At 43.8% G+C, this 27868-nt stretch overlaps 1 protein-coding gene across 6 annotated transcripts in view; it reads right to left on the reverse strand.

Annotated features, from left to right (window-relative positions):
• Window positions 1–351: 351 nt before the first annotated feature.
• The window catches only part of LOC114460136 (gastrula zinc finger protein XlCGF26.1-like), a 34816-nt gene continuing 7299 nt past the window's right edge, over window positions 352–27868 (reverse strand). For 2 of the 6 annotated variants that reach the window (XM_028442191.1, XM_028442185.1), the window contains exons 2-5: window positions 18376–21887; window positions 17109–17208; window positions 16550–16726; window positions 15691–16283 (exon numbers count right to left, since the gene is read on the reverse strand). In XM_028442191.1, coding sequence (XP_028297992.1) covers window positions 19919–21607 — 1689 coding nt within the window. In that variant the 5' untranslated portion in view covers window positions 21608–21887 and the 3' untranslated portion in view covers window positions 15691–16283; window positions 16550–16726; window positions 17109–17208; window positions 18376–19918. Of the gene's footprint in view, window positions 1604–1882; window positions 2402–10999; window positions 11100–15690; window positions 16284–16549; window positions 16727–17108; window positions 17209–18375; window positions 21888–27868 lie in introns of those variants that run through there. The other 4 variants (XM_028442194.1, XM_028442207.1, XM_028442201.1 and 1 more) reach the window with 4 other exon arrangements.

Consider the following 27868-nt stretch of genomic DNA (forward strand, 5'->3'; position numbering starts at 1 on the left):
ACTGATATAAATTACCATAGAAGGTACGGCAGAAATTAGATATTAGCTTTGCATTATCAGAGATCACACCATTAATGTTTAACTGGTGGATAGAGAATCTATGTACCGCTCCTTCTTTGGTTATTTTGTTTCAAAACTAAATTAAAAATAGAAAAAAACAGATTTTTTTTTTGTTTTATTAAATTAAAACCAGAAACAGGAAAACAGAAAAATCAAATACCAAAAAAACAGTGTTTTTTGTTTTTATTTTTTTTAAAGTGCAGTTAATTCTATATCCACACTAGTGTAATAGTTTAAGTAGCAACCATTTTAACATTTACTACAAACATCACATTTTATTGGTTACTCTCTTGTGTGGATTCTCATGTATAACTGCAGGGAAGCCTTATGGGTAAAACATTTACAACATACATCACATTTGAATGGTTTCTCTCCTGTATGGATTCTCATGTGTGACTGCAGGCTAGACTAATGGGCAAAACATTTACTTCAAACATTACATTTGAATGGTTTCGCTCTTGTGTGGATTCTCATGTGTAACTGTAGGGAAGTCTTATTGTTAAAACATTTACTACAAACATTGCATTCAAAGGGTTTCGCTCCTGTGTGAATTCTCATGTGTACCTGCAGGTTAGACTTTAGGTTAAAACATTTATTACAAACATCACATTTGAATGGTTTCTCTCCTGTGTGGACTCTCATGTGTGACTGCAGGTTAAAATTATGGGTAAAACATTTACTGCAAACATCACATTTGAATGGTTTCGCTCCTGTGTGAACTCTCATGTGTGACCGCAGGGCAGCCTTTTGAGAAAAACATTTACAACACACACCACATTTGAAGGGATTCTCTTGTGAGTGGATTATCATGTGTGACTGTAGGTAATCCTTACGGTTAAAACATCCATTACAAACATTACATTTGAATGGTTTCTCTCCTGTGTGGATTTTCATGTGAAACTGCAGGGAAGACTTATGGTAAAAACATTTATTACAAACATCACATTTGAATGGTTTCACTCCTGTGTGAATTCTCATATGTGTCTGCAGGTCATCCTTACAATTAAAACATCTATTACAAACATCACATTTAAATGGTTCCTCTCCAGTGTGGATTTTCATGTGAAACCGCAGGGAAGACTTTTGGGTAAAACATTTCCTACAAACATCACATTCAAAAGGTTTCACTCCCGAGTGGATTCTCATGTGTACCAGCAGGTTAGACTTTAGGTTAAAACATTTACTACAAACATCACATTTGAATGGTTTCTCTCCTGTGTGGATTATCATGTGTGATTGAAGGTGTCCCTTTTGGTTAAAACATTTCCTACAAACATCACATTTGAATGGTTTCTCTCCTGTGTGGATTTTCAGTTTTGAAGCTTTACTGAGTGATGCTTTCTTACCACCCACACATTCAGATGTCATCTTTACCTGAACTTTCTTCTTTGAACAAATCTGTTGAAATGAACTAATCTGTGTTTTGAAAGCTTTACATCCCATTTCAGCACTTTTCCTAGAGTCAGACATCTTTCTCTTTTTCCTGGTGGAGTCAAAGTCAGGTTCAGCATCAGTTTCAGACTCTGACAGAGGTTTCTGCCATCTATCAGAGTCTTCATCATCAACATCATTATCATCATCCTCGCTACTATATTCTGTCTGAGACGAGTCTGTTTCCGTTCCATCAGGACCTTGTAATACTAAACTGCTTGGATCTGGGTTCTGGGCTGCTTCTGGTCCTTTACTGCTAATTCCCACAGTTTGTCTTTTAATTAATTCATTTAAACTGTAGGTTGAAGGTTCCTCCTTCATGTTAATTTCTGTTTGTGTTCTCCAGTGTAGCTGGGAGACCTGAGGCTTCTCCTCTTCATCTTCATATTTAACAGGACAAGCAGCACTGTTTGTCTCCTGCTGCACATAAAGCTGGTTTTCCTCCTGACCTTCACTGAGCATCTCTGGTTCCTCCTTTATGTGGAGACGCTCTGGGAGCAGCTGCTCCACATTCTTCCTCTCACTTAAAACACAATCAGTGACTGACGGCTGCTGGACCTGTAATCTGTGCAGCTGAACTTTGGGAATGGAGGCAGACGCCGCAATTTTTTCTGCTGGATCCATATTTGGAAAAGATTGGGAACCCAATTGTTTACTGGTGTTATGGTGAATACTTTAGTCAGGAAAGATCTTTTTCATTTCAGCATCCACTGGAACTTCTCTGAGAAGCAGAAAGCTTTGTTCCCAGCAGGGTTACCGGTGAGACATTGATGACGGTGCTTTGAACTGCTCCTCTCCTTTTTTCTGCTCCCTTTACTTTTCTTTCCAGTAGTGTCTTGGCGCTGCTCGCTCCTCTGCCAGTGTTACAGGCCCCAAGGACTGGGACTGCCGTAGCAGTGAAGTGGGCAATCTGAAAAAAGTAGCATTTAGTGAGAACAATGAACTATTCACTGTCTTTCGTCCATATTTAGTTTTTAAACAATGTTAATACAGGACCACTAAAGTACATTTTACATTTCTTTAAAAAGTAAAGTGCATTTTGTTGCTCTTAATGAAGCCAGCCCTCCCAGCTATGAGAACCACCATATTCCCATAAACTCAAATAACACAGTTACTTATATGTCATTCTTTCTAGTTACAAAAGTAAAGTGCATATGAATTGCCATGAACACAAACTAAAAAGGCAAAACCGGAGCTTTAGGGCTGAACAATTTTGAAAAATAATCTAATTGTGATTTTTTTTCCTCAATATTGCGATTGCGATTTAATATGCGATTATTTTTTCAAGGGCCTCTTGTCATGTATTTTTTAATGAACACAAGCAATAAATCAATTTGTTTCATAATAAACAATTTCAGATTATTTAAACTTTAAATAAATACGAAATGTAAATTTTAAAGCACAGATTACAACAACAAAGCAAAGAAATCTGTGGTTTCACCTCTTTAACATTAGGGATGGGTATACTACTACTCTCATCGATACGGTACTTTATTGATACCCTTATCGTTACCTTACTTTTTTTTTTAAATCAATGAAAAAACAATTGCACTTTTAAAAAGAAAAAGAACTATTATGTAGTTTAAACCAGAATTTAAATTAATAGGCTTCTTCATTTGTACTATTCCTTTATTTATTTCATTCAAGATTTATTTTTAGTTGAATTGCATTGTTTTTAATAGTTTATCAAGGGATTCTTTTGACAATGAAAAACAAAAGGAAAATAGAACAGTATTTTCGAGTTTTTTTCCCAAAATAAAGGAATATTTTTCAGTCATCATTTGACTACAGTCCCATTTTGTAAAATAAATTGTGAGAGAATCATAACGTGAACCCAGTATCGTGAATCGAATCGTATCGGGAGTTGAGTGAATCGTTACATCCCTAGTTCACACCGAACGCGTTTCAAACGTCAAAAAAAGTTCAACAATCCCGACTCCAGCATCGGCTGCATTGGAAGCGCCAGACTCACGCCAAAAGCGTCAAAACGCACCGCACAGGAGGCGCGGGACGCACAGGGGGACCACCAACGCTCCGTAGAAGCGCGTCCACCATGTATTGTGAATGTACACCTGGTGCTTTCGACGCTTTTGATACGTTTGGTGTAAACGCGCCATTACTATGTTGATTTACCCGTTTTGCCATATTAACTCGCAACGTTTAAACTGTAAGATAATATATGATCGCAAGTCACTACTCGAACTAAACGTTGCCGGCAGCCCAGGCACGGTAGCAGCCGATGTGCGGGGAAACCTACGCAGCCTTTGACTGCTACGCCGAGACGACCCAGCGGCCCACAAAGCAGCGGGTTTGCCTGCCAGCACTCGCCTCCGCTGGAGTGGACGGAGGCGGCACGAGAGACGGCAGAAGCGTGGCTGCCGCCGAGAACTATCGGCTACGCTAAAGGCTAAGCTTTGGTTCTGCAGCAACACACACTTTTCTGACTTAAAATCACAATAGCCGCTTAAATAGCCATGTGTTTTACTGTAATGTGCAGTTTTTTGGCTGAAAACAATAACAAATGTGTAAATAGCATCTACAGACACGTCTACTCATGAAGTGAGGCAAAGAGGCAAGCACTGTCTACAGTAGCCCCTCCCATCAGTCAGTTCCGCATGCGGGTTCTTAAGGAGGACTGACAGGCTGCATGGCAGTATCAATGCTTCTCTGAGGATTAAGGATTAACGCAACTATTGGAGATTATTGTTTCTCCCGTGTGTGTGACAGTGTGTAATATTGATTGCTGGAACACCTCATCCACCCAGTTGCTCCGGTCAGAGAGAGTCTTAGCCTTTTATATGCCACAGAATGGAAACAGTGATGAATTATCCATTAGTTCACTGATGTACAAGATAACTGATGATTTGTGATGGTATTCTGTAAATAATAAGACACAAAAACAGATATAAATGAAAAACGGGCCGACCGGAAGTGACACGGCCGGTTAGCTTAGCTTTAGCGCTGGTAACAGAAACATACATCAAGGTTCACAACAATAAACAACTGCTTAAAGGGGACATATCATGGTTTTAAATCCTTCCTTTTTACATATAAATCATACATTTGTGGTCTATATAAAGCGGAACTCCAATGCTTGGGTCTGCATTCCTCATTATTATAGCTCCACCCCTTTTCTACCCCTTTTCTGATGTGCGTCTGAGAGCAACACGTTTTGGTGCGGTCTCTTTAAATGCAAATGAGACACTCCATACCCCGCCCCCTCTTCAGGTGACACTCGGTTCAACTCCACCCTGCTCGGCCATTTTTGTAGTTTGATAGAAGAGATACGGCTATGTAGCGGCGTATAAACTTTTTATTCAGAGGTTATTTACAAAATGTCAACAACAGAAGACTTGTCCATCCAGCTTTACATGTTTGAGCCAGAGTCGGACCCGGCGGAGCAAGATGAAAATGAAGATGATGAACCTGCAGAACCCTAACAAGTGAGCTAACACAAGCACCGAGCTAATGCTAGCGCCAAGCTAACGTCACGAAATGCATTTTAATACAGTCTTTTCAAAGACAAAAACGGCAAAATGAAATGACTAATGAAAACTTTAGACTTAAATTAAACCACGTAGGCCATATCATCAAGGATCTAAAACGAGCACACAGCACTAACATATGAAGTCTGAAGACGGTGCAACTGCTAATGCTAACAAAACAATGAAAGGGACGTCTTATCACACTTTTTAGCGTTATTTACAGCTTACCGAAGTGCTCTGTTCGTCGTCTCCAAAGATAGAAGGAATTGAACCCTCAATCAGACAAAGTCTTTCGGCAAATCCTTCTTTATACTGGCGGAGGTTGCAGAAGCTGTCATCCTTGAAGTGCTTCACACACACAAAAATGACCTTACCCACAGATGTGGGTACATTTCCGTGAAAAATAAAACTCAACCAGGCACTTCGAAAAGGTTCTGATGCTGGGAGACGGTGTAATGAAGCGTGTGGGTTACTACATCCAACAACCAAACATTTTGACTTAACCTCTCGTAACTTCAGCATCCTTGAGCTTGGACTACAAAATAAAAGCGAGAAATAAAAATGGCGGATTGCTCGAAGTGTTGGACCTGGAGTTGATGTACTAATTTGGCAGTTCTGCTGCAAATACTGTGATGTAATAGTTCAAAAAATGTAATAGAGAATAGAAAAATCGAAACAGATTGAAAAATATGAGCAAAACAGAATATAAAGATATCAACGGAGCACCTGAAGAGACTAATTTGATTTTTTATGTACTTCTAAGCACTCTAAATATACAACAAAATGCATTTAAGGGCTAAAAAAGTGGATTTAGCATGATATGTCCCCTTTAAACATGCTCACAGTGAACCAAATTTACTACTCTCCCGACAGGCCAGTAAGCTTGCGGTAGCTGAGGATCAACCACCATCACCACAGTGTCCTGGGCAATATTGTCTGCAGGTTGGCGCCACTGCAGGCGTACTTGGAGAGTCGGAAGGTAGCTACGAAGAAACCTCGCCCAGAAGTGATCCACCATCACTTGGCAGTGGCGCTTCCTCGTGATTGTGTCCGCGGCATAGGAGACCTGTGTTAGAGAGGCATCTCGCCGCCCCATCAGCAACATACTTGGCGTCACGGGATCCGGGTCTGCCACACCTGAAGAACCACTTCGATCAGGAACGTCAGTAGGACTCCTCCTGAAGGGGCTGTGTGCCGACGGCCACCTGCAGCGCCTGCTTGACCATCAGTGTCTCCCTCTCCCATGCACCACCAAAATGAGGTGCGGCTGGTGGATTCAACTTAAAATTTATCTGGTGCTTTGCGAGACTTTCTTGGAGTTGTGGCTCCATGGCTCTAAAGGCTTCACTCAGCTCTCTCTCTGCACCCCGAAAGTTTGTCCCTTGGTTGGAGAGAATCTCTGCAGGTGTTCCTCGACGAGCGATAAACCTGCTGAGGGCTAAGAGGAAGGAGTCTGCATTCAGGCTTGCCAGTAGATCAAGATGGACCCAACGTGTTGTGAGGCACTTAAAGATGACTCCCCAACGTTTCTCGTTGTGCCGTCCAACCTTAATGATGTACGGCCCAAAACAATCCACCCCAGTAGAGAAGAATGGAGGCTTAAGGATTCGCAGGCGAGCAGAAGGTAGGTCGGCCATTTTCGGCACAACTGGCTTCCCCCTCCGCTTCCTGCATTCAGTGCAAGATCTCTGATGGTGCATAATGGCCTGCCTCCCTCGCAGGATCCAGTACTGGCGTCTGATCTTGGCAAAGACCCTGTCAGACCCTGGAGGGAGTAGGCGTTCCTTGAAATGCCGGATGAGAAGTTTTGTCACTGCATAATGAGGATCAAGGATGACTGGATGGATTTCAGCAGAGCAGGAGTCGTCCATCTGCCGGAAGCGTCCACCAAAAAGAATGAGGCCTGTCGTGTTTTGGGTCTGTCTGTGTGATTCCGCAGAAGATACTGTGCTTTAGCTCGGAAGCATCTTCTGATCCTGTAGAAGAAGGAAGCGATGGCCAGCTGTCAGGAGAAGTGCGCAGCAACAGTGGTCTTTGAGTCTATCTATTTAATGTCGCCAGCTCAGCCAAAGTCTTGCCGCGTGTGAGAGTGTCGGCCGGGTTGTTCGCCGTATCAACGTACCGCCTGATGTGCATAGCCATCAGCTCCAGAATCTCAGAGACCCTTGTATCCACAAATACTTTGAACCTGCATGACTCGGATGTCATCCAGGTCAAGACAGTAGTTGAATCTGTCCATAGAAAGGTCTAGGTCTAGACAGCTGGGCTCCGGTCAAGGCTGCACAGAGCTCTAGGTGTGGCATTGAGTGTTGAAGTTTTGGGGCCACCCTGGACCTTGCCATCACAAATGAGACGTGAACTGCGTCATCAACCTTCGTAGTGAGATAAGCAACCGAGCCGTAAGCCTGTTTGGATGCATCGCAGGAGACGTGTATTTTTTGGTTTCAGTGGCAACCTCTGGTGGTGTGTAGGCTCGTGATAAGGTGATGTTTGCAAGCTCAGGAAGTTCCCGTTCCCAACTAGACCAGGCCTCAACTATATCGGGTGGAAGGTTTGGGTCGTGCAGCCTCTTTTTTTGCCCACACTCCAAGCGGATCATACTGACGGGCGAGGACTTTGTATATGTGCCACATAGTGAGGGTCTCATTTTCCATGGCCTTGGACCGGTAGCCAAGTTGATCAGTTGGACAGTGCCACCGCAAACCTCAAGCTGGCTCCTGAAGGTCAGTCTGCTTCCCGGCTAGCCAAAGTTCTGCGCCATCTCATCTGGCTGTGGATGGTAGATGGGAGACAACAGTTGGAACGTTGCTTGCCCACTGCCTGATTTCGAATCCTCCTGAGGCCAGGCACCGCCTCATTTGTCAACAAGGAGTTTAGCTGCTTCGGGCAAGGGTAAGCTCTGCAGACAGTTGTCTACATAGAAGGACTGCTCCAGAGACTGATGATGTCCTCGTTTCCTTCTACTTGGTCCTTGACATGTTTCTGAAGCGCAAATGTCGCACAGCAGGGACTACTCGTGCCAAATGGCAAGACTTGCCATTGATAGATCGCCGGCTCTTTCCCTTGTTTGCAGGTTCCTCCAGATGAACCTCATCAGAGGCTGATCTTCTGGAAGAAGACGAACCTGATGGAACATCGTACGGATGTCTCCACTGACTGCCACTGCATACTGCCGAAATCGTAGGAGGACCCCAATCAATGAGCAATGGTGGACAAGGTGATGGGGAATGAACCATGACTCTTTGGAACTGTACACCTCTTCTACTGAAAGTTTAGTGATGCATCCTACATCGATGAGCTTCTTAATCTTGGCTTCATGCACTTTAGCCCGAGCTGGGTCCTTCATTTGTCACCGCACTTTACTCTTTGAGTTTTTTCCTCGAGGATGTTCACGGCCTTATGATCCAGGCGGGACCGCACTGCTAATCGCTCACTTCGGAATGGTAGAACATCAAGCTGCCATAGACGTTCGACATGTTGATAGAGTTCATCTGCCACTGGCTTGAGAGTGGTGAAGAAACATGAGGAGGTTTGAGACCCAAGACCATCGGGACCCTGAAGAGTCCAACCGAGAGCAGTGTGAACTGCCGTAGGCCCACCTCTGGGGCCGAACCTGATGGGCTCTCTGGCAGTGATCAGGTGGGTGCAGTCTGACCATAGTAGCAGTAGTGGCTGTGCTCTGCTGAAGCCCTGCAGTTGAATGTCTCTCAGGTGTTGATAGAATCTCTGAAGTGTAGCCACGGGATAAGTTTGCTCCGACATAGATAGCCGGTTTGAAGTGAAGGCCCACTTAATCAGGTGTCGTTCTGTGGGCCGGGTCAGGGGGGCCACATGAAAGTCCACGAAGACCCTGTGAGGCAGGTTAAGTCCTGGCGTATTGTCTGGAGGGCTAGTAACTCAGTCTCACCTTTAAATCCCAAGTGTTTGACAGCTCCCGGCAATATAATAGTGCGTTCGGCCCCATTGTCCAAGATTGCATAGGTCTGGATCATCTTACTCCCATTGCTGATGATGATTGGCGCCACCTTGAGATACACCTTCCCCCCTTTGACGGAGTTGGAGAATGAAGTGTGATCCTTTGGTGTAATGAGGTAAACGTGGGGGCTTTGGTTGACGATGGTGTGAAGTACTCTGAGGTGAATCTCTTGGCACTCGCTGCATTCTTTCTTTAGGGTGCAGGCATCTTGTTAGTGGTTAGTTCGACCACAGTGGCGACATTGCTTGCCATCATTGATCCACCTTTCAATCCCCTCAGGCGAGCGCTGGATGATGTCTGAACACTGTGAGAGGTAATGCTAGGTACTTTTGCAGTACAGACACATCCTCTTCCACTTCTGCTGCTTAGTCCCTGGTCGGATGTCCTCTGTAGACTGGCGGTGGTCAGGTTTAGGCTTATCTGAACCATGATAGACTGCAATGGGCTGGTTGCGAGACCTGAAGGGGGGAGCTGGCTTATCTGCTTTAGCTGGTTGCACTCCATCAGTTCGATATTGCTGTGCCATCTTCACCGACAGCTGTTGAGCTTCAGCCTTTACTTTGAGCCAATCCACAAGGTCCCGTAGATCGTATGGGTTGAGGCAATTGGTGTTTAGCAGGCCTTGGACATGTTGGTGCTCCATGAACCCATCTCTCAAATGTTTAGGGAGCTTACTTAGAAGCCAATCGACGTGCCGAGTCGACATCACCTCCATCCCATTGGCCCCCTCTAGCGATGTCAGCATTCCCACGAGCAGGTCAACTCGAAGGGCAAAGCTTTAGAAGGTTTTGGAGTCTCCAGATTTGACATCAGGAGAATTTAAAATCGCTGCGATCTCACTTTGCTTGAGTTGATGTGGCTGTCCGTATTGGCATTGAAGGGCCTGCATAGCAGCAGTGTAGGGCTGTGCATAGTGCCTGCAGGCCTGAGCTCTTAACTTAGCCTCATCCAGCACCAAGTGTTCCATGAGCACCCGATATCTGTAGTGCTCAGAGAGTTCAGTGTGCGGATTAAGTAGATACTCTAGTGCCATCTTGAGATCAGCAAACTCTCTCTCGCTGTTGTGGACCACTTTAGGATGTTCTGGTACTTTAATTGGCTGCCTTGGATGCTGTTTAGGTAGTGTATTCTGAGGATGAAAAGTGTACTGCTCCTGTAGGACTTGTGCAGGCTGATGAATTGCTGGAGCAGGCGGCAGAGACACCAATTGATAGACCGGCTGAGTCTGTAGAGGTGGCTGAGGCTGATGCGGTAACTGTGGTGGGTAGCTCAGTTGATACACTGGTGGATGATGGGCTGGTTGTGCAAAAGCGATGGACAAGGGCTAATGCACAGCCACAGCTGGTAATTGGTGGGTAACATACTGAGCCGCTTGAGGCAGGTAGGTTGGTGGCAGCACGGCTGGAGGAGGCTGGTATGTTTGATATGCGAGTGTCGCTGGTACAGGCTGGTATTTAACCTGTATGACCGCAGGCATATTGCTGTGTGCAGTACTCACACATAATGGTGGAGGCTGGTTTGGCGAGTAGATAGCTGGTACACAGGTGCTGCTGACATGGGTGGGCTTGCGTGGCTAATGACCGGTGTTGCCTGGAGACTTGTCTGTGGAGGGCTAATGCTTGTTGTTGTGACGAGCAGGGGCCTTGGAACTCCAGATGGCGTTGCTGATGTTAATGTTGCTGGAAGAGACTGTGTTAGCATGGAGCTCTCCCGCCTGCTGCTTGGTGCATAAGTCAGAGTTGCCTGTGACTGGAATGTTGTTCGTAGCGGTGATGCCACAGGCAGATTACCTTGGGGCTGGATAGGGGATCTCAGCTCGGGATTAGCTGGGCCATAAGGTGTCGGAGGGCCGCTGCCGTCGACGCTGAAGATGCTCTCTGTTAGGTTCTGACTGTGGCAGCTCTGTTGAGATGGCGTTGTAGATTGGGGGCCTACACAGACAGCAGACCAGGCTGGTGATTAGCATTAGATGATGTGTTCCCATTGTCTTACCCCATTGATTGCCCCGACCACAGGAGGACAGGAGTTACGCCCGAGTGCAGTGTGGAGCTGGTCATCTTTCACAGGAGACTCGGTCTGCTGGTGGGGTAACTGCAGCTGTTGTGCGCTGGTGCTGTAGCTGACATTGTGGATCGAACCCCCGAACACTTGAGGGGTGAAGTGGAAAATACTGTCAACTGCACATTCAGTGGTTAGGACCCCTACGCAGCCCGCAACAGTGCCCGAAAACAACGGTGAAAACAATAGCTGCCCGTTTAGGTGCCTGAACATAAAAACACCATAACAAATGAAACAGAGGAAATTTATAACAGCAACTTTTATTTTGAAACTACATCAGAATGTCTTGAAACTTATTGGGTCACACTATGGGGTCTTGTACTACAACCCTGAAGTGGAATTAGACTGTAATAAAAAGGGGATTTTCTATAAAAAAAAAATGAATCCAAAATCATATTAGGTTGTTTCCTTTTAGATTTAATCCAAAATCACCTTTACTTAGTCCCATATTTAAATCTTTGGCGGCGTTTTATTTTGAAACTTGCTAGACAAATCTGAGTTACTTGCAAAAATTTTATAATGTCAGTTTGAAGTGAAATTAGTCCGTAGAAACAGGTAGTTTTCTTTTAAAGTGAAATATTAGCAAATTGTCACATTTTAGAGGGCATTAATTTTAAAATCCAAATCTGATTTGCCTGGAATTTTCTGAGCGCAACTCTGAGTTGGAGAACTATTAGTCTGAACTGAAATTAGTCTGTCGAAACAGGAACTTTCCTCTTAATGAGGATCTGAACTTGAGAGAACTATGACAATATTTGACAATTAAGTGGGCTTTTATTTTGAAATTCCACATCAGAAACTCCAGCTATAGTGTTTATTTTTATGTTGGACCAATTATACACACAGATAAAATGTCATTGCCTCCATCTTCTAAGGCTTCAATGTGATCAGAATTAAAATGTAATAATAATTCTGTACATAATCAATTCATTCATTCATTCATTATATGCTCAATTAATTACTTAACTAATCATTTATTAAATTCATCAATCAATTAACAGACTGACAGATTGATTGAATTCGTGTGAAATTGCAGATTGCCTTCATAAGTCTCTGCTTTTATTTTGAAGTCCGTCCTCCGACTGCATTACCGTAAAACCATCTATAAACAGGCACAGCAAATTGGCTGGCGGCTAGGTTGACCGAGGATTTCGGAGTGGAGGCTGGCTTGACCGCAGTTCTCATGCTCTCATGTATGCGTGTGTCCCCCAGTGAGTGAGACGCAGAGAGCGTCCAAACCCCCAGCCGGGTAGCTAAATACAACTGAGACAACGCCACAGAACAATTTATTATTATAACCATTACTATTATTACTGTCACTAATAATAGCATATCCCCATCATCATCATCTTTATTATTATTATTATTGTAGCCAAAGAACTGAAATATTCAAGGAACAAGAACATAAACAATCCTCACAAAAAACTATCTACAAGAGTATTTAGTATTTGACTCCATGTCTCAGCAGTCAACGTGCTCACTGTAGAGCACGGACCACTCAGTTGCCACAAAACCATTCAACCATTTCAATCGTTGCTCAGCTCCAGCTCAAACTGTGCGACGGCGTTTGGCATCCATGTGGTGGATTAACGCCAAACAGCTAAATTGCACTTTAGGCCAATAATTAACTGTCACTTTTGCAACTCCTGCTTTTTCTGGCTTGTTTGCACAAACGTTCAGTGCAGTCACAGTTAAACACAGAAGTAGGTTAATAAGTGGGTAATACTAGCTAACAGTATGTTTTAAGACTTTCTGTAGCCTACTTGTTATAATTCTGTCAACTTTTTCTTCACTACATTTAACTGCATACTTTTAATCGATTACATATGCAGTATGTATTGTTACAAGTAAATTATCAAATGTGGTGGTCTATCAAGTGACTGCAACAGTCTAGGGGGGAAACTGACTTGTAATTATCACCAGATGTGCAAACTATTGTGGATGTGATGTAGGAATCAGTTTTATTCTGACTGCTTGTCTTCTTATTTAATCGCATTTACATTTTTTGTATGTTTCAAAACATGTTGAAGTAGGCTTTATCAAAGAGTGGTGGGTAAACGTGGGTAAACTTTAAAATGAAAATGCAAGCAGAACGAACACATTTGTCATTTTTGTGGCTTTCAAGACATCTGAAGTTTTTAAATGCTAATCTTTGTTATTGACATTTCAACTTTTGTTCCTGAAGTAGGCTACGTACAACATTGGTTTTATACTAATCTTGTGTTAAGTCTAAGCAGAAAAGTTTCCACCAGTTTCAGACCCTTAAATTGTACATCTATAATGCTACTGTATTAATATGGGGTGTTATGTGTAAAACAGGTGGACGATATGAAGTGTTCTAAAATCTGTCATTCTATCAAAATCCATCCATGTCTACTATCTAAATCCACTTTACACAATCTAACACACTTTCATGACTTTGACAGGTGAAACCTTCAACTCATTAAGTTGGAAGCACCACCTTGAGCAGGATTGTTACGGAAACATGCACAGCTCTGACCTCTGTCCTTTGTGATGATTACTTGAAGCTAAGTTTGACTGGAAACACACTCACGTTACTGAACATCACATTACCTACTGTATGTTCATACTATTGAAAGGTTAACTTGCACATCGTCAAAAACTTCCCATTAGTTATCAAACAATAGATTTAATAGGGCCATTATTGTTACAATGTCATTTGTGTGTGTGCATCTGTGTGTCTGTACTTGGTCCGTGTGTGTACAATTAGGATAGGTAAAAAAAAGTTGTCTCAGTGTAATCCATTCCAGTCCTCACTTGTATCAAATGACAGACCTCCCAATCAGACTTATAATACAATAATGATAATACATATGCTATTCATATTAGGTAAATATTATATTATATCCAAATGGTCCAAAACAAAACCTTAATTTACTGAATTGAATATTTTAAAAAATGCATTCCTTTAATTGGCTACAAGGCAGTAAAAATCAATTAAAAAAAAAAGTTATACTTATAATGCAGTGCAGGTGAATATTTGATAATGAGAATTATTAGGTATTTATTTAATTTAATTGTTAGGTATTTATGATCAGATTATTGTCAAATATCGTTCCAACTACATTACATTATAAATATCTATTGTTGTATTGGCTTTTTAAAATTATTGTTACTCTCATTCTCAATGTTTTAAGAAAGGAAAACATTAATTCACCAGAGATTCAATTCATGTATCACCTTGTACTTGTGTTCCACAGACACCACCGACTGAGGCGGAGTGGAAGGCCATTGCCAGAGACTTTGAAAACAAGTGGCAGTTTCCACACTGCTTAGGGGCTATAAATGGGAAACACATCTTCATTCAACCCCCTGCCAAGAGTGGAAGCATGTTTTACAATTACAAATCAAGGTTTTCCATCATACTTATGGCTGTGGTTGACACCAATTACAAGTTTGTATATGCAAGCGCAGGGACACAGGGAGGAGTGTCAGATGCTATAGTGTTCACACATTCCGATCTGAGAGATGCCATGGACCAGGAATGCTGAACTTCCCCCCCTCAAGATACCCTTCCAGGCACTGATGTTATGATGGCGTTCATGTTCATTGGTGATGATGCTTATCCCCTCCGACCAGATCTCATGAAGCCATATCCCTTTCGAAACCTAGACGCCAGTCAGAGGATCTACAATTATCGTCTTTCCAGAGCACGCCACATTGTCGAGAATGCTTTCGGAATATTAGCAAATCGCTTTACAGTTTTCAGGACAACTATTTGCATGGATCCAGACAAGGTTGTTAACATTCTTTTCGCATGCCTTTGTTTACACAACTTTCTCCGGAACCAGAAATCTGAGGCCTACGGACCACCTGGCTATGTGGATTCTGAGGACACAAACTATCAGCAGGTCGAAGGAGCACGGAGAAGGGAGGGACCACTTCAGTCTGTTTCATTGGGCCAAGCAAGGAATTCCTCAGTGGAAGCAAAGAGACGTTCTTTGCCAATTCTTTGTCACACCTGCAGGGAGTGTTTCTTGGCAAAAAGACATGGTGTAGGTAGATCAGACACCAAAGTTAAGACAAATCCAGTGTGAATCAATCCATAGTTCTGTTGTTTGAGGTCACTCAGTGCTGTTCGTAGAAAAAGAGAATTTCATACATAATAGACTAACTAGCAAACAACAAGGTAACATTAACTGAATTGGGTATAGGAAAAGAGACTTGTTGCCCTGTTGTCACCTGCTGGTTCATTATTTGGTCTATGCTGTATCAAATCTAATTATTTTCTCTATTGACTGCACTCTGACCTTGAACAATATGGCTATGGATTGATCCACACCTGATTTCTCATTTCATTTAAAGGGGGGTATCATCAGTGATATGAGCAACAGTTTCTTTACAATTGGGTACATTTTGTTACAGGTGACTTGAAATAAAAACGTACAATATTTGAAATGTTATGTTTTTTTATTAAGATTGCAAAGTGGTAAATAAAAAATATTTTCAAATATGAACAAATATAAATCTACTTCTGTGGAAAATGCAAAGTGTTTCTTCAATGTAATAGTAAATACTATTTCAAAAAAACAAAATTATATTTGAATAACAAAATGTGCAAACAGGTGTGCATCACACCGCAACATTGAGGTAGCTGGCAAAGTCACATTCTCAGTGTCACAAAAAATGAATTACATCAGTGCAAAACTACAGGTTTTGAGCCTTTAAACAGCAGGAACATTTTAGATATAAGATACCCAGCTACTTGGAGTTCAACATGTTTATAAAGGCCATCGGTTGGGTGGATGTGGCCTGGTAGTCTCGGGGAGGTGACTGGACCTGATGGGGGCATATGATACAAAGGTGGCCTCGCCTGTGAACCTGCAAATTGAGAATGGCCAGCCTGCTGGACCTCCTGTGAGACATAAATCATAATCATGATATTTCTCCTAAACCTTAACTGTAGTACTTTGTCCTTTACATTTCACATTTCTGTGGCTACCTGTTGGCCAAACAGCGCCTCAGCATCTGCCGTGGAGGTCGCTAATGTGTTTTAGACCTGATGAAGCGGGGAAAGTTTGGCCATCTCAATGCTGTGCTAAGCTGATTTGGTTTTCGGTGTGTGCACTCTAGGTCTTTTGACAGGATGACTTGTGGACTCGGTGGCATGTGAACTGTTTGCGGTGTTTTCCTCTTCCTGCATCAGTGAAACTGGACTAGTGTTCGAAGAACTCCAGACTTCTAGGTCAATTCCCACACTGAACTGTTCATCTCCCTCCTCTGCTGCACTTGTGTCCTCCGGCTCTGTCAACCTGTAGGAAACAGCACAGAAAGCCCACAGGGGGAAAGTTATAACATGGAAGCAAAGATCTTATCAGTGCAATTTAGTTTAGATACTAATTTTACACTTTTATCACGAGGCCTGACCGTGTTAGAATGAAATTATGATTATTCATTAACTTAATATCATTTATTAGACTAAAAACATTTGAACCTATAATTTCCTCTGACTTTGATGATGTTCCCTCACAAATATGGTGTATGTGTATGTATTCATACAACTTTGTTACAAACTTACTCATAGCGTGGACTCGGTATGTCTGTGTATGACATGAGCCTTCAAAAAAATCAAAGTGCTGTAGTAAGCACTTCTGTTTGTTGGTCGGTGGTTTGAGGCCACTGCTGCTGGGCTTGGGTTTCTGCATTTTACCGTATTGCATTCGAAGTGATGCCACACGTGTTTTCACCTCATTCACTGAAAAACAATAAACATGTACTTTATTATGTGTATTTGCTACCATCAATGATTGCTTGCTGATCAAACATCATTGCAATAGTTAAATCAATAACAAATTCACTCACACTCATGCAAGTTTTACCTCGGAAGCATAGTGTTATCTGGGATTAGATTTAATATTTTATTCTCTCAATTCAAAACAGCTTTATTTACATGAGAAACAAGTTTACATCACCAAAGCAAGTGTGACATAGAACAATGTACACACAAAAATAATAAATATTAAAAATAGAAACATTTGTGCTGTGCAAAACAATAAAAATTCAAAACTGCTTTATTGGCATATGCAAGCAAGCAACAACTGGTAAATTGCTTATCTGGATGAAGACATTACACTTACCAGTCAATTGTAACTGAGCAGCTATCTCCCTCCAACTTTTTTCCCAGTTGTTGCGGTCGTGGTAATTCTGTGAGCCCACGTCAAAAAGGCATGGGTGAACCTGCCAGAGTTCAATTAGTAGAGAGTCCATTCCCTCGGTCCGCATAGTCATGTTGATTTTTTCATTTTAACACGTGTTTCTGTGTTCGCGCAGACGCTGTGTGAGTATGCCTGCCATTTAAGGCAGGCATACTCTGTGCAATTTGTTGGCTTATTTTGAGCTGATTTTCGACTCGTGCGTCTATTTTGTGGGATCGTGTGAGTCTCTGCGAGATCGTGTGTTGTGCATCGTGTAGTATACATGGGGTCACGAGAAGCGATTAACACCTAACAACCAGCTCCCGATCAGCAATCGTAGGGTCGTAAGGATTGAAATCCAGTCGCTCCTCGTGAGGATATCGTACAGTTGAAGCAGCGACACGGATCGGCTTACCGTAAACGCTCACACGGAATGTACTGCCCACGTCTGTCCAGCACATTGCCTTCTTTTCTTTTTTAAAGCTCTTTTTGCTGAAATTTGCGAGTGTCTCTCTACTTCCGGGTTTTTCTTCTTCGTCTGTTTTAATGGTGACGCTTCAGTGTTTTTCTTCTAATTTGTACGTTGCATTTCCGGAAACAAGACCCCGATGTGTCGCGTATGAACGTACAGTGTGAGCAGTCAGATCGTCGGTCCGTACAGCGTGAGAACATGCATCGTGAGCTGCGCACATTTGGGCTCTGCAGTTTGAGCTGGAGCTGAGTACAACGATGGAAAAAATCGCGCAGTGTATCCCAGCCTTTAAGTAAACCTTAAACATGTGAGCAATGTAGCCAGAAAAAGAATAAGCTTTTTCACACTCTCGCTCTGCTTCAGTTCTTCCGCATTGGGTCAAGAGGGATAAACACTATAGCTATAACAACCTGTTAATATATTATCCCGTACATGTCCATACACCGCTACCTCCACCAGCACCGTTCCAATATGGCGGCGCTGGAGATGCGTCCCTCCACAGTCGATGCGGCGTCTACGTAAATAAAGTCTATTGGTGGGACGGCTCGTAGCGGGCAACAGAAAATTTCTCATATTTTCAAATCCAAAACTTGACAGGTGTGATCTCAGCCCAGCGACAAACTCCCCAAACATTGTCCAAGAATCACCAGTGGCTTCTATAAGTGTAACAAACTGATAACTCATTAGGTAATAATGGCCTTATTGTAGAATGTGTGGCGAGTTACAGCGTGAACTGACCTGAAAAATGCAGTATTTAGTGAAAGCAATGAAGACGATGGACTCACATCAGATTGCGTTTGAGAGGAAACAGGAAGTTGCACCGTAAAACCCAACCTGAGGGGAACGCCTCCCACACAAAGGTTCCGCATCTCTCTTTTACATTTCCCACCGCTTACTAAAATCAGCACTTATGACAAAATAACATGTCTAAATGTTTAATTTTGTATTAATGTACAATAAATTCAATTGTTTATTCGAATACTGTAAATTACAAAATAGTAAAATCACTCAAAACCTTAATAATAATAAACCGTTTATTGAACATTTATAAAAAAATACAAACTCAAATGAGGATAATAAACCCAACTTCGAAAATTTTTAAAAGTTTAAAGACAACAAAAAACAAAATTGTGTGCATGTAAGGAAAATAAAAAAAACAAGGCATCAGTATTGGAGGCCATTTAGGAAAAAACAGTGAAAATGAAAAAAACAGTTTGTTAATTTTTTTGTTTTATTTGGTCAAAAATCTATAATCATCTTATGTTGTATTGCATATTGTAATCCAAAATGTGCTAAGTGAATCTCTGTAAATAAGCTTTAGAAATACAGGAGCGTGACGCTGGACTCCAACCAACCAGAGATCTTTCTACCAACAGGGCGATCCCATGAGCTGTTTTAAGCATTACTATTGGCTACTCAAGCTGCTCGTCAAAACTCAATTTGCGTCCCCGAGCTGAGAATAAGGACAGATTATATTCCATCTGAAGTCTCTAATACGGCTTTTGGCACAGCGGTTACACGGCAAATCAAGAGGAAAAAGGAAGACCGAGGTGGAGAAGCAAGAGAATAAAGGCACAAATGTGTTCAGGAGGAACATTGTCTGCGGAGTCGGTGTGTGCAGTGAAATATGAGCAATCCGCTTTCAGTCAGCGCAGTCCACCCTGAGTCAGAAAGTGAGAGAGAAATGATCTAAGGTGGAAAGGACAGACCCAATTCATCTGCAGTGTGGACGGAGTGTGTCTGCTCTGATCAGCTGCTGCTCAGCTGCTTGTGTTGGAGCAGCAGCTGTGACTCTGAGCCTCTTACTGTCCTCACAGCAGCAAGTGGTATGTTTCATGTCTCTAAAACATCAGAAAACTCTCCAAGAGCACAAGATAAAGTTCATACATTTGTTACTAGTCTCTATAGAGAAAACAGTCACAAAAAGTTCCCCAGTGTGCGTGTGCACGCAAAGTTTCATTCAGAAGGGGAGGGGAGGGGAGGGGGGCGCATGGAGCGCCTCACAATTCTACAAATCGAAGGGTCACTGGTTCAAATCTCTCCTGGGCCATCACTGTGGGATGTTGAGCAAGTCTTTTCACCCAACAGCTCCCTGGGTGCTACACCGTGGCTGCCCACTGCTCCTCGGGGAAGATTAAATGCAGTCAACAAATTTTGTTTATGTCGCTGTACATATCTGACAATAAAATATATTCTATTCTATACTACAAACATCACCTTTGAAATTCATATGTGGATTCACTTGTGGACCTTGAGTTCACATTTTTGTTTGAAATATTTCTTACAAACATTCTAAGTGTTTCTCTCCTTTGTGCGTTTTCACATGTCTAAGCAGGGCAGCATTTTGGGGAAAACATTTACTACAGACATCACATTTGAATGTTTTTTCTCCTGTGTGGACTCTCATATGTTTCTGCAGGTGATCCTTACGGTTAAAACATTTACTACAAACATCACATTTGAATGGTTTCTCTTTTGTGTGAATTCTCATGTGTGGCTGCAGGCTAGCCTTTAGGCTAAAGCATTTACTACAAACATCACATTTGAATGGTTTCTCTCCTGAGTGGACTCTCATGTGTACCCGTAGGTTAGAATTTAGGCTAAAACATTTACTACATACATCACATTTGAATGGTTTCTCTCCTGTGTGGATTCTCATGTGTAACCGCAGGGAAGACTTTTGGTTAAAACATTTACTACAAACCTCACATTGGAATGGTTTCTCTCCTGTGTGATTTTTCATGTGTAACTGCAGGGAAGCATTTCGGTTAAAACTTTTACTACAAACAGTACATCTGAATGGTTTCTCTCCTGTGTGGATTCTCATGTGAAGCCGCACGGAAGCCTTTTGGTTAAAACATTTACTACAAACATCACATTTGAATGGTTTCTCTCCTCTGTGGATTCTCAAATGTAGCTGCAAGAAAGCCTTTCGGTTAAAACATTTACTACAAACATCACATTGGAATGGTTTCTCTCCTGTGTGAATTCTCATGTGAAACTGCAGGGAAGCCTTTTGGTTAAAACATTTACTACAAACATCGCATTGGAATGGTTTCTCTCCTGTGTGAATTCTCATGTGTAACTGCAGGGAAGCCTTTTGGTTAAAACATTTACTACAAACATCACATCTGAATGGTTTCTCTCCTGTGTGGATTCTCAAGTGTATCTGCAAGAAAGCCTTTTGGTAAAAACATTTACTACAAACGTCACATTTGAATGGTTTCTCTCTAGTGTGGATTTTCAGTTTTGAAGCTTTACTGAGTGATGCTTTCTTACCACCCACACATTCAGATGTCATTTTTACCTGAACTTTCTTCTTTGAACAAATCTGTTGAAATGAACTAATCTGTGTTTTGAAAGCTTTACATCCCATTTCAGCACTTTTCCTAGAGTCAGACATCTTTCTCTTTTTCCTGGTGGAGTCAAAGTCAGGTTCAGCATCAGTTTCAGACTCTGACAGAGGTTTCTGCCATCTATCAGAGTCTTCATCATCCTCACTACTATCTTCTGTCTGAGACGAGTCTGTTTCCGTTCCATCAGGACCTTGTCGTACTAAACTGCTTGGATCTGGGTTCTGGGCTGCTTCTGGTCCTTTGCTGCTAATTACCACAGTTTGTCTTTTAAATAATTCATTTAAACTGTAGGTTGAAGGTTCCTCCTTGATGTTCACTTCTGTTTGTGTTCTCCAGTGTAGCTGGGAGACCTGAGGCTTCTCCTCTTCATCTTCACATTTAACAAGACAAGCAGCACTGTTTGTCTCCTGCTGCACACAGAGCTTGTTTTCCTCCTGACCTTCACTGAGCGTCTCTGGTTCCTCCTTTATGTGGAGACGCTCTGGGAGCAGCTGCTCCACATTCTTCCACTCACTGAAAACACAATCAGTGACTGACGGCTGCTGGACCTGTAATCTGTGCAGCTGAACTTTGGGAATGGAGGCAGACACCGCAAGTTTTTCTGCTGGATCCATATTTGGAAAAGATTGGGAACCTAATTGTTTCCTGGTGTTATGGCGGAGACTTTAGTCAAGAAGGACCATTTACATTTTAGCATCTACTGGAACTTCTCTCAGAAGCAGAAAGCTTTGTTCCCAGCAGGGTTACAGATGGGACAGTGGTGATGGTGTTTGAACTGCTCCTCTCCTTTTTTCTGCTCTCTTTTCTTTCCAGTAGTGTCTTGGCGCTGCTAGCTCCTCTGCTAGTGTTACGGGCCCCAAGCACTGGGACTGTCGGAGCAGTGAAGTGGGCAATCTGAAAAATGCAGAATTTAGTGAGAATAATTAACTTTCCACTTTTCTTATTTTTTTCTTAAACAATGTTAATATGGTACCAATAAAGTACATTTTACATTTCTTTATTCCAAAAGATATCTATAAAATCCACAAAAATACAAAACATGTCAACAAATCAACATGACAGTGTCGCTCAGTCTCTGAACAAATGCTTTTCATGGGCAAACAAGCGCACCCAACCATTTCAAGCTTGAACTAAAATACTACAGATACTTATCGGTCATTCTAGTTAAAAAAAAAAAAAAAAAAAAAAAGTAAAGTGCATTTTGTTGCTCTTAATGAAGCCAGCCCTCCCAGCTATAAGAACCATCATATTCCCCGTGAGGGCGGTTGGGGAGGGGGGTGGCAGCAGTCTTTCACTTTTAAAAACCAAACTTAACCACAGTTCATTCGAATGCATTTCTCTTGAAATTTGTAATCCCAAAAATAAAATTGAAAATCCCATCTTACTGGTTATAGTTCCTCCTAGTCCATATTCACAGTTTCTCTCTGAAATCTTTCACTTTCTCACTGATCTGGTGTTGAGCACCGATAAAGCTATCATATTAGGTGACTTTACCATTCATGTTGATGATGAAAACAACAGCCTAAATAAATTATTTACCTCAGTATTAGATTCAACCGGCTTTACAGAAAATGTGAACAAACCAACTCATTATCTTAATCATGCCCTGAACCTTGTTATAACAGGTTTAGATATTGATCACCTGACAATATATCCTCAAAATCCTATTATTTTTTTTTAGATCACTTTTTGTTATCCTTTGAATTCAATGTATCAGCCTGCTTAAATTCTGAGAAAAGAGTACACTATAGTAAATCACTGTCTGAAAAAGCTGTAGCTAGATTTTAAGATTTAGTTCTGGGGTGTCCCGATCCAATATTAAATCGGTCCAATATCAGCCAGAAAACGAATATCGAATTTTATCGGACTGCATCTAAAATCTCCAATATATATAATATTTATTCAATTGTAGAATACTGTAGATATTATGTTGAAGGTTTAAATGTATGTAACCAATTGGTTAATAATAAATGGGCCAGTTTTTTTCTCATACCTACTGTTGCTGACCATTGTTCTCTGTTTGAGTAACATAACTTGATCAAGCCTTTTCTAACATTCCACACTACAAAATCAGTAATTATTTTTTTTATTAAAAAAAAAAAAAAAGAAGTAGTAATAAAAATATGTATGATTCATGCTGATATCAGATCGGTATCGGCCGATATGCAAGGCTGCAATATCTGTATCATATCGGAAATGAAAAAGTTGTCCATCCCTATTTAAAATCATCATGTTAGCCTACAAAGCTCTACTTCAGGAGTGGCCAACCAGTCGATCGCGGTTTACTGGTTGACCGCGAACTGCTCCTAAGACGACCGCGGGGGGTGTTGGAAAAAATGAAAAAAATCAAGTTGGTTTTTTGTTCACGCTACAGTCTATTAGTACTTGCATGTGCACCCTATCAGACTCTTAAACACGTCCACAAAAAAGTATACTGTATATAAAAAAAGAGAAAAATAAAAAAAAAGGTCACATTCAACCTGACAGGAAGTTGACAGCTGTGATGCTGTGCTTACACCAAACGCGGTTTCTGCGGCACAAGCAAACAGATTACATGCAAAGTCAATGGTTTAGACGCGCTGGGAGGCGAATTATTCGCTGGTGGGGCGGCGCGAACTGTTTCGCGCATGGAAAGCGATGGTTGCTGCAAGCGCGCTCCCGATTTTCGTGATATTCGCCGTTCGCTTGAGTTGAAAATATTGAACTCCAGCGTGAAGAAACACACTCCTCTATGTCAAATGATTTTCTTTAATGACAGAGATGAATGAGACCTGCAAATACAAAAGTGCAGCTAAGCAGGAGATTATAACTCTTATATAAAGCAAAAGCATATACAAGAACATAGAGAACAAATATAAATGAGCAAACTCACATGAAATAAGTGGAACAGCTCACAAACACGTCTTAGCAGGAGGGAAGCAGCAGAAAACATGGAAGCCTCCTGACTAACTCAGACACCAACGAAGCAGAGGCCTACAGTGGCATCTAGTGGCCGGTAGTAAACCCTGCATCCCCCCAGTCCCTAAAGCTACAAACTGCAATAGGTGAACGGACTCAGTCCTGTACCCAACGGCCCGACTCCGGCTCATAGCGCTTAGGCCGCCTCCTCACGCAGCCTGACAGCGACGGCAGGGAAAGCAAAGGCAGGGATGGAGAAGCGGAGGGCGAGAAGGGCAGGGTGTTAGTCGCAGTCACATCGTCACCACCATGCGGTGGAGAGGGGGAATCTGCCGCAGATTCACAAGGCCCATCCACCTGTGGGGCGACCTCAAACGGGACCATAGTACCTGGGTGGGCAGGTTGGGGCCCCGGTTCCAAAGACACTGGTGGCAGTAACATCGCAGCGGGACGCAGACTGGCGCAGGGCGAAGTCGGTGTGAAGGCACGGAGGAACCTCCGATTGCGCAAGGTCAGGCGCCCCGACCCGTCGACCCTGACACGATACTGATCATGATCCAATGACTCCACAACCACCCCCGACCTGTCCCATTTGTGGGGGCTCGGGCCCTGTGATTCTGAAGGAAAACCATCTCCCCGAGCGCCAATGGGCGAAGTGGCCTTGAGTGGGCACGCAGGGACTCTGTAGTACGGGCCATACGGGTCCGAAGGGCATCCTCCTTAGCCACCCATGCACGGCGCCAGAGCGGCCGGATATGCGGGTTTGAAAACTTCTCCAGTCTATTAACAAAAGCGAGTGTTGCAGTCAGGGTCCGGCGTGTTACGCAACTGTAACATAGCACGCAGAAAACGATCATGATCAAGACCACCGGTTGGGCCAGTGTTGGACGCCAGGAGGCGCTTAGCAGTCTTCACGGCCACCTCCGCCCTCCCATTTGACTGTGGAAAGGCAACCGAGGACATGCGATGTCTAACGTGCCACAAGCGCAGGAAGTCTTCAGTGCGGCCCGCCGTGAACTCCGGTCCCCCGTCGCTCGAGAGTTCCTCTGGTACGCAGAAGGTGGCAAAAAACAACCGGAGGTGGCGGACCAGGCCAGCCGAGCCACCAAGGTCAGTGCCCGCCATGGAACTAAGGACCTCCACCCAGTCTGAGAGACGGTCCCCAACAACCAAGTAGTGGCGACCCCCATAGTCAAAAAAATCAGCAAACACCGCCTCAAATGGTGTGGATGGTGGGGAAGATGCAAGGGGGGGCGTGGCCGCTTGCGATGGGGCATTGCGGTTGCAGTCTGCACATCTGTTTCTGATGTCACGAATGTCCCTTGACATGCCAGGCCAATAGACTATGGCCCGGGCACGCCGAAGTACCTTGGTGGGCAGAACGAAGGTGCCGGAGGACTCTATTGCGAAGGGTCGGGGGACAACAACACGGTCTTGGTAAAGTAGGACGCCATCTTGCGCGTAGATAGACCCACACACTGGAGACAAGTCCGCTAGCGCAGGGTCGTCCACATCAACCCTACCCTCATGCTCGATGAGATACAGGAGGTGGGCGAGGCATGCGTCTGCCGCAGTCTCACACGCGAGGAGAGTCCAGGAGATGGCTCCGAGTTCTTGTGCATCCTCCCTGATGGATGCCATAAACACCGACTCTACATCATCGGGAGCACTCATCAACCCCAGGGAAGGATCGTCAGGAGAGGTCGAGGGGGAAGGATATCTCGAGGCTGCATCAGCTGCGTGATTACTCTTGCCGGGCAGATGCACAATATCAAAGTGCCATGGGAGAGTACGCTGCTTAAGTCTGAACAGACGAGAGTTCGTTATCTCATCCAGCGTCCGGTCGCCAAAGATCTTCACCAGAGGCCTGTGATCAGTTACAACGACAAGGCTGTCACATCCCTGCATGAAGTATCGAGTCTGCTCAAGGCCCCAGGTGACGGCTAGGGCCTCCCCTTCAATGGCTGCGTAGCGTTGCTCCGCCGAAGACAGGAAACGTGAGCCGGCAAGGGTAATCCTCCATCCCCCAAGGCAACAGTCCGGGATGCCGGATGGGCAACTGCAGTGTTGTTGAAGCAGGAAGTAACCAATGCCACGCCTGGACCAGTCAGGGCGAAGGCAGGTGCATTTCTGCATGTCGAAAATCTCAACGCCCTCTCGGATGGCCTCAACAATGGCCCTTTTGGAAACCTGGAAAGCCTCCTCCAGCTCAGGGGACCACGAGAACTTACAACAAGGGCTGAGAAACGGCTTAAAGGGTGCCATTGTGTCGCGCAACTGGGCATAGTTGGAAACCTGGTTCACAAGCCCAAACCAGCTCCTGATGTCCGTCGTGGAGTCAGGGGTGGAGAAATCACGTATAGCGTCCAAGTACTTGGGAAGCGGCTCGATAGTGGCATCCGAGACTCTGAAACCAGCGAAATCAACAGTCCTCTCCGCAAACTGGAGTTTGTCCGGGTTCAAGACAATGCCCGATGCTCCCGCCTTTTACGACGGCGTGCCCTATAGCAGTCAATGCACACCCCGTGAGGTTTAGTATTCCATCCACGAGGCCCCAGTGTGAAGACCTTAAAGGCGCTCTTACAGTCTGGGTATGAGGCCTGCCTCGCCTTGTCTTCTGGGGCTGGGGTAGCGCTCAACTGCGGTGCTCTTAGAGAGCGCTGGAATGACGACGTGGCCGATAGGGTCGACACTGGGAGAGCATTACGAGCCATTTCTTTGTTCTCAACAAGCGCAATCACATCATTCACGGGTTTGTTTATCACATCAGGTATGCCCAGTGTTTCACGCCGTATATCGGAGTCATAAATCTCGTTGATAAGATGTGGTCGGTGTAGTCCACGTCCCTACCACACACACACATACTGCGTTATAGGCACATGTCTCTGCTTTACCCCGTACTCTGGCAGTGAAAGCACAGAATGTCTCATCACATTCCTGGTGTAACTGGAGCAACTCAGTACGCAGGACACATGTAGCCACAGGGAAGACCGCAAGTGACCTCATGGCGGCAATGAGTTCAGGCAGTGGTCTGGAAGCAGCATTGGGGTCAGCTTTCAACAGGCTGTCCCCGAGATCAGGCCCAGCGCACTGGAAGAGCTGGAAAGGGGCCTGGGCGTCGCCTATGCCTGAACCAGCACGAAAAACATCCCAGCGACGAGTGAACACGTTCCATTCCTCCACCGATATGCCGATGTCAACCTTAGGACGATCGAGTGTTGGTCCCTGAGGTAGTGGGGCCCGGGCTGGCGTGGCCATGACAGGTGGGATCTGATGGGCGAGACCATGATTCATCAGCAGGGCGATGGCCTCAGACACATCTCCCGTCTCAAAAGTGCAGCCAGGGACAGAGCACTCGACAACAACCATGTCTCATTCTTGAAGAAACACACTCCTCTGTCAAATGATTTTCTTTAATGACAGAGATGAATGAGACCTGCAAATACAAAAGTGCAGCTAAGCAGGAGCTTATAACTCTTATATAAAGCTAAAGCATATACAAGAACATAGAAAACAAATATAAATGAGCAAACTCACATGAAATAAGTGGAACAGCTCACAAACACGTCTTAGCAGGAGGGAAGCAGTAGAAAACATGGATGCCTCCTGACTAACTCAGACACCAACGAAGCAGAGACCTACAGTGGCCTCTAGTGGCCGGTGGTAAACCCTGCACAGCGGCTGTTTCGCGTGACGCGCAGGCGCGAAAGCCAATCGGGAGTCCTTGTTGGAAATGACGTCAGGCAGGCAACACGGAAACCAGTATTTTCACCCGTTCAACCATTGAGGAGAAGCTAATGGTAGCGGTGTGTGACCGCCGGGAGCTGTATGACACGGCCTGTTATTTTAACCAGGACCAGGATGGATTTGGCGTGGAGGAGAATCAGCGAGGAGGTGGGAGCAGCAGGTAAATGTTCTCTCTGTAGTTTTCATCTTTGAAAGTCGGCAGTGAGCGAGGATAGCATTAGCTAACACCA

Source organism: Gouania willdenowi, chromosome 3 (assembly GCF_900634775.1).
Source record: "Gouania willdenowi chromosome 3, fGouWil2.1, whole genome shotgun sequence".
NCBI lineage: Eukaryota > Metazoa > Chordata > Actinopteri > Blenniiformes > Gobiesocidae > Gouania > Gouania willdenowi.